The sequence below is a fragment of the Leishmania braziliensis genome, chromosome 35 (genome assembly GCF_000002845.2).
Source record: "Leishmania braziliensis MHOM/BR/75/M2904 complete genome, chromosome 35".
Lineage (NCBI taxonomy): Eukaryota > Euglenozoa > Kinetoplastea > Trypanosomatida > Trypanosomatidae > Leishmania > Leishmania braziliensis.
Window position 1 is genome coordinate 164,355 of NC_009326.2, and position 7,500 is coordinate 171,854.

The window sequence follows — 7,500 nt, forward strand, 5'->3', positions numbered from 1 at the left end:
CCCCATCCTTTTCTTCTTCCCGCATCCTCGTAATTCGTTCACTTCTCTTTTTCTCACTACTTGCCCCGTTGTGTGCGTATGCGTGGTTCTGCTCTTCCTGCCCCTCTCATCTTGAGATCATTATCTTTTCTCTACTTCCCTCTTTCTGACCTCTCCACCTGTGTACACCTCCTCTCCCTCCTGGCCCACCACGCCGTGTGACTTTTCAGCTGCCTCTCGTTGTTATTTTCGTTTCACTCCGCACTAGGGGTGGGGAAGCACCTCGGCGGTGCATCTCTGCAGATTCAGTACGTGTGTGTCCCTCACCTCTACCGCCCTTCTCTCTGCGAGTGCTCCTTTTTCCTTTCTTCTGCTGTCTTGGGGCTGTACGTCACCCCTGGCGGTTTATGCCGTTGTGTGTAATTTTTGGTGGGCTTTGGCTTTCATTGCAAGACAGTCGCTCTCTCGCTCTCTCTCTGTGTGTATGTGTGTGCGCACATTGCTACTCACGTACCCCCTGTTCTTGCCGCGTCATTACCCTCCATCTCTACTCTCACCACCACCACCACCACCACACTTTGCATTGCACCCATCTCTCTCTCTCTCTCACTCTCTCTCTTTCCTGTCGTTTTCTGTGCTGCCACCGTCGCACGGTGCTCGCAGCTGAGAAAGTCCTCGCATACCCCCCCCCCTTTGTTTGGTGTCATTGTGCTTTGTGTCTTGCTCGTGTCTTTTTTGGTTCTCCGGTGTTTTTATTCTTATTCTTATTTATATATTTATATATTTATATATCTACATTTCCTTGTCGTGATATTTGGTCTCTCATATTGGGGCTGCTCTGTGCTACGCGCATAACATCTTCTCTCCCCTCATTTCATCTGCCGTGGTCTCCCCACCACCGCCATCCCCCCTCTTCCCTGTGTCGTCTTTGCAGACCCTCTGTCCCACTACTTGCTTGTTTGTTGGCTGTTGCCTCACATTTGTCCCAGCCGCCTTCGTCGGTTGAGGCTGTGGAAGCCAAGGTGTCTGTCTGTAGCCACCTCTCTCCTGACTGGAGAAAAAGACAACCGGTGGAACCAGTCGACTGTCGCTCTCCTGCTCCGCCAACAGAGGGAAAGAAGAGGCAGGCGAGAGGGCCTTGGGAGGCAACCAGTCGACAAGTCAGAAATAACGCGTGCAGTGGACTCGGCGTCGAGACGAAGAGGCAAACAACGCTTTGGTGCGTGTGTGTGTGTGTGCGTGCGTTTGCCAGCCTCTGCTTTTTGATTTCCCGAGACAGACCTACGCTGCTAGGATCTCCGCTCTCCCTCTCATTTTTTCTCCTTAAACAAGAGTCTGATCGTCACCACTGTCACCTTCCTTTTCATTCGGGCCTCTTTGCGTCGGCTTGTTCATCATTTATCAACTGCGCCTGTGTATACTTCCTCTCGCTTATCCCTTGGCCTGCTCACCCATCGAGTGGTTCCACGTCTCTGTCCAGCGCACAGCTCAGTTTCTTTTCTGTTGTTGATTGTTTCATCGGTGTGCTCTCCTGCCGTCCTTCATCAGTCCCCGCCACCCTCCCCCCTCTCGCTCTCATTTTGCCGCTTCTTTTCTTCTCATTTCTCTCGCTGCCGAGGAAGCGTATCTTGCATTGTGCTCAATATCTTGTGGCTATGTGTGTATCGGTGTCTACCTCTGACACCACCACCACCACTACCCCCCCTCCCTCACTCGCCTTTTTGTTCTGCTCGTTGCTGGCCCACACCAGCTGACAAGTCAGCTTTCGCACACTTCTTTGTTGTTGTGCCCCCTTGTGCGAAACTCTGGTTACTTTTCGTTTGATTTTTTTTGCTGTTTTGCGGAACTGCCGATCGCATCTTCTCTGCCCTACGCAGTGCGTACCTGCGGTGTTTTGTGTTGTTTCTGCCCCCCTCCCTCCCTCCCCCACTCGAATCTACCACCGCCGTCACGCTTCCTCTTCCACTTCACCTACTCCCCCCATATCCACCTTCCGACCGAAGCGGCCCCCAGGCGTTGACATCGCTGCTGGCAGAGAACTACCCCCCTATTCAGTATCACATCTCCACCTTCGTTTTTACCGTCGTCTTTTGTTTCTCTGCCACTCCCCGTGGGGTGGAAGCGCGAAAGCGAAAAATATTGCCGAGGCAATAGCTCACCCACAAGAAGCGGGAGGGAAGAGGCCCAAACGAAGAGACGGACGGCTCTTTGTTTTCTTGTCCTGCGTTGTTGTTGTTTGACAGGTGCAGCCCTCCTTTTTTTTTTCGTTCACTTTGCTCCATTCTTTCACAATCACCGGACACCAAACCCTCGACTCTCTTTCGCCGTGTCTTTCTTTCTCTCTGGCACACTCTGCCCGGCACAACACCGCGCTGACGAGCTCTTCCTCAGCTCCTCCTCCTCCTCCTCCCTCCGTCTTATTCCCCCTTCCCCCGACCACACACGCGAAACGATCCGCATTCTCCGCAGACGCGCACGTTTTTTTCCCCTTTCCGCCTTTGTGGGCTCTACAACTTTTCTTTTTTTCCTCTGTTTTTTTTTTTTTGTTTGCCGACGGCCTCTCTGCGTATTGTTTTCTCGTGTTCTCTCACCCCCTCGCTGTTTGGTTGTCTTTTTCCTTCCCTTTCTCACCCTTTGGCTCTCTCATTTGTGTGTGTGTGTGTGTGTGTGTGTGTGCCTGTGCCGTCGCGATCAACTGGAGACCATGGCGCTCCTTCCACCCGTCACCTCGATGTCGAGGCCACAGCGGCACGCTGCGCTCATTGCAGTATCGCTGTTTTCCGTGGTTCTTCTAGCTTTGGGGGCTGCAGGCGCACACGCCACTGGTGATAACGCAGACGTGAGCGCCTGCTCTGGCAGTAGTCCATACTACACGGCCATTGAGCATGAGCACACTCGCCGCTTTCTCGAGTCCTTCAAGGTGGCAGTCCCGGCTCTGGCCTCCCTGTGGACGTGCGACAATTTTTGCGCCCATTCAGGTATTCAATGCACAGAGGAAGGCCTTAACGTGACCCTAAACTCGTCAGTATTGTCAGGGAGTCTTCCTGAGCTCCCCAACGACGTCGATGGATTCCGAGTGGCCCTGTACGGTCTCACCTTTGTCGGAGATGGAGAGCGTTTGATCGGTTCCCTACCGGTCAGCTGGAACTTACTTACTCGTCTCTCCCACCTCGATGTCCGCGCCACCGCCCTCTCCGGAACTCTGCCCGAAACCTGGGGAACGCCCGCTGACAGTCGTGTGATGACAAGACGCATTGTAGCCTCTCCTTCCACGGCCTGCAACGGTGTCTGCTTACGTGTGCTTCGACTTGGAGGCAATCACCTAACCGGCACCCTCCCTGCCAACTGGGGCAAGATGACAACCCTGCAGGAGATCTGGATTAACGACAACCTCTTCACCGGCACCCTGCCCCCCGAATGGAGCGCCCTCGTCAATCTTCGCACCCTCAACGCACGCAGCAATCTCCTCAGCGGCACATTGCCCGCAGAGTGGGCTTCCATGGAGAGCATTCGGCAAATCAGTATCGACAACAACAACTTTTGCGGCTGTGTTCCCGACTCATGGAAAAAAAATACACAGATTACCATCGACGCTGACGAGCCCCTTTGGATGGAGGACTGTGCTACATCCAACGGATGCGACACGAACTCCAGCAGCAGCTCTGCGCCGTCATCGTCCTCGTCGTCTGCACCGTCCAGCAGCAGTTTGGACGACTGCTACATTCCTGTGCCATTCTATAGCCCCGCTCAACAAAACAATACGCGGGAGTTCCTCGAGGCTTTTAAGGAGACGATCCCCATGCTGCGAGAGATATGGGTGTGCCCGAACTTCTGCACTTGGCTTTATGTGCAGTGCACGAGCTCTGGTCTTGCGTTGGAGATGGCTGGTGCGCCCCTCGCCGGCTCTCTTCCAAGGGTTCCAACCGAAGTCAATGTAAACGAGATCGTTGTGAACAGGGTAAATATGAGCGACATCACGAGCCTTGGTAATCAATTGCCTCCGAGCTGGGGCTCATTGGTGTCAATGGAGCACATCGCTGTCCCTGGAACATTTCTTTTTGGCAATCTGCCGTCGGAGTGGGGCGGCATGTCCGGGCTCAAGTATCTTGACGCTGGTGGGACAATGCTTACAGGCCAGCTACCGACCACTTGGTCGAATCTGAAAAACTTGGAGGTACTGCGTATCAATGAAGCAATGCTCTCTGGTAGCCTCCCAGACACATGGAGCAGCATGACCTCACTGAAAGAGCTGGACCTCAGCACTAACACTATTGACGCCATCCTGCCGTCGTCATGGAGACTCCTTAAAAACATCCGTAGCCTCCAGCTACAGAGCAACCACCTACGCGGAACCCTTCCCCAATCATGGAAAGAACTGACTAACATTGAGGAATTCCGCGTCGATGACAACCAGCTCATAGGAAGAATTCCAGAAAGCTACAGTGCGTGGATAAAGATCAAAAATGCCGATCTTCGACTCAACAATTTCTGCGAATGTCTCCCCTCCAGATGGGTAGACAACAACGGGATAACGATTTCTGCTACCGCCGACGCTCCCGTGTTAGCTGAAGATTGCGCAACCGAAAATCAGTGTACTGATATACCACCGCCGTCTTCCTCGTCGTCCTCGTCGTCTGCGCCGTCCAGCAGCAGCTCCGCGCCGTCGTCGTCCTCGTCGTCTGCGCCGTCCAGCAGCAGCTCCGCGCCGTCGTCGTCCTCGTCGTCTGCACCGTCCAGCAGCAGCTCCGCGCCGTCGTCCTCGTCGTCTGCACCGTCCAGCAGCAGCTCCGCGCCGTCGTCCTCGTCGTCTGCACCGTCCAGCAGCAGCTCCGCGCCGTCGTCCTCGTCGTCTGCACCGTCCAGCAGCAGCTCCGCGCCGTCGTCCTCGTCGTCTGCACCGTCCAGCAGCAGCTCCGCGCCGTCGTCGTCCTCGTCGTCTGCACCGTCCAGCAGCAGCTCCGCGCCGTCGTCGTCCTCGTCGTCTGCGCCGTCCAGCAGCAGCTCCGCGCCGTCGTCGTCCTCGTCGTCTGCGCCGTCCAGCAGCAGCTCCGCGCCGTCGTCCTCGTCGTCTGCACCGTCCAGCAGCAGCTCCGCGCCGTCGTCCTCGTCGTCTGCACCGTCCAGCAGCAGCTCCGCGCCGTCGTCGTCCTCGTCGTCTGCACCGTCCAGCAGCAGCTCCGCGCCGTCGTCGTCCTCGTCGTCTGCACCGTCCAGCAGCAGCTCCGCGCCGTCGTCGTCCTCGTCGTCTGCGCCGTCCAGCAGCAGCTCCGCGCCGTCGTCGTCCTCGTCGTCTGCGCCGTCCAGCAGCAGCTCCGCGCCGTCGTCGTCCTCGTCGTCTGCGCCGTCCAGCAGCAGCTCCGCGCCGTCGTCGTCCTCGTCGTCTGCGCCGTCCAGCAGCAGCTCCGCGCCGTCGTCGTCCTCGTCGTCTGCGCCGTCCAGCAGCAGCTCCGCGCCGTCGTCGTCCTCGTCGTCTGCACCGTCCAGCAGCAGCTCCGCGCCGTCGTCGTCCTCGTCGTCTGCGCCGTCCAGCAGCAGCTCCGCGCCGTCGTCGTCCTCGTCGTCTGCACCGTCCAGCAGCAGCTCCGCGCCGTCGTCGTCCTCGTCGTCTGCGCCGTCCAGCAGCAGCTCCGCGCCGTCGTCGTCCTCGTCGTCTGCGCCGTCCAGCAGCAGCTCTGCGCCGTCGTCGTCCTCGTCGTCTGCGCCGTCCAGCAGCAGCTCCGCGCCGTCGTCGTCCTCGTCGTCTGCGCCGCCCAGCAGCAGCTCTGCGCCGTCGTCGTCCTCGTCGTCTGCGCCGTCCAGCAGCAGCTCCGCGCCGTCGTCCTCGTCGTCTGCGCCGTCCAGCAGCAGCTCCGCGCCGTCGTCGTCCTCGTCGTCTGCACCGTCCAGCAGCAGCTCTGCGCCGTCGTCGTCCTCGTCGTCTGCGCCGTCCAGCAGCAGCTCCGCGCCGTCGTCGTCCTCGTCGTCTGCACCGTCCAGCAGCAGCTCCGCGCCGTCGTCGTCCTCGTCGTCTGCGCCGTCCAGCAGCAGCTCCGCGCCGTCGTCGTCCTCGTCGTCTGCACCGTCCAGCAGCAGCTCCGCGCCGTCGTCGTCCTCGTCGTCTGCGCCGTCCAGCAGCAGCTCTGCGCCGTCGTCGTCCTCGTCGTCTGCACCGTCCAGCAGCAGCTCCGCGCCGTCGTCGTCCTCGTCGTCTGCGCCGTCCAGCAGCAGCTCTGCGCCGTCGTCGTCCTCGTCGTCTGCGCCGTCCAGCAGCAGCTCCGCGCCGTCGTCGTCCTCGTCGTCTGCGCCGTCCAGCAGCAGCTCCGCGCCGTCGTCCTCGTCGTCTGCACCGTCCAGCAGCAGCTCTGCGCCGTCCAGCAGCAGCTCCGCGCCGTCGTCGTCCTCGTCGTCTGCACCGTCCAGCAGCAGCTCCGCGCCGTCGTCGTCCTCGTCGTCTGCGCCGTCCAGCAGCAGCTCCGCGCCGTCGTCGTCCTCGTCGTCTGCGCCGTCCAGCAGCAGCTCTGCGCCGTCGTCGTCCTCGTCGTCTGCGCCGTCCAGCAGCAGCTCCGCGCCGTCGTCGTCCTCGTCGTCTGCGCCGTCCAGCAGCAGCTCTGCGCCGTCGTCGTCCTCGTCGTCTGCGCCGTCCAGCAGCAGCTCTGCGCCGTCGTCGTCCTCGTCGTCTGCACCGTCCAGCAGCAGCTCTGCGCCGTCGTCGTCCTCGTCGTCTGCGCCGTCCAGCAGCAGCTCCGCGCCGTCGTCGTCCTCGTCGTCTGCACCGTCCAGCAGCAGCTCCGCGCCGTCGTCGTCCTCGTCGTCTGCGCCGTCCAGCAGCAGCTCTGCGCCGTCGTCGTCCTCGTCGTCTGCACCGTCCAGCAGCAGCTCTGCGCCGTCGTCGTCCTCGTCGTCTGCACCGTCCAGCAGCAGCTCCGCGCCGTCGTCGTCCTCGTCGTCTGCGCCGTCCAGCAGCAGCTCTGCGCCGTCCAGCAGCAGCTCTGCGCCGTCCAGCAGCAGCTCCGCGCCGTCGTCGTCCTCGTCGTCTGCGCCGTCCAGCAGCAGCTCCGCGCCGTCGTCGTCCTCGTCGTCTGCGCCGTCCAGCAGCAGCTCCGCGCCGTCGTCGTCCTCGTCGTCTGCGCCGTCCAGCAGCAGCTCCGCGCCGTCGTCGTCCTCGTCGTCTGCGCCGTCCAGCAGCAGCTCCGCGCCGTCGTCGTCCTCGTCGTCTGCGCCGTCCAGCAGCAGCTCCGCGCCGTCGTCGTCCTCGTCGTCTGCGCCGTCCAGCAGCAGCTCCGCGCCGTCGTCGTCCTCGTCGTCTGCGCCGTCCAGCAGCAGCTCCGCGCCGTCGTCGTCCTCGTCGTCTGCGCCGCCCAGCAGCAGCTCTGCGCCGTCGTCGTCCTCGTCGTCTGCGCCGTCCAGCAGCAGCTCCGCGCCGTCGTCCTCGTCGTCTGCGCCGTCCAGCAGCAGCTCCGCGCCGTCGTCGTCCTCGTCGTCTGCACCGTCCAGCAGCAGCTCTGCGCCGTCGTCGTCCTCGTCGTCTGCGCCGTCCAGCAG

At 60.7% G+C, this 7,500-nt stretch overlaps 1 protein-coding gene across 1 annotated transcript in view; it reads left to right on the top strand.

Annotated features, from left to right (window-relative positions):
- Nucleotides 1-2,683: 2,683 nt before the first annotated feature.
- The window catches only part of LBRM_34_0530 (proteophosphoglycan ppg4), a gene marked incomplete at both ends in the record, with an annotated part of 12,975 nt that continues 8,158 nt past the window's right edge, over nt 2,684-7,500 (top strand). Inside the window, one exon of the mRNA XM_001568116.1 lies at nt 2,684-7,500. This exon is cut by the window's right edge and continues 8,158 nt beyond it. Within this exon, the coding sequence (XP_001568166.1) occupies nt 2,684-7,500 (4,817 nt within the window).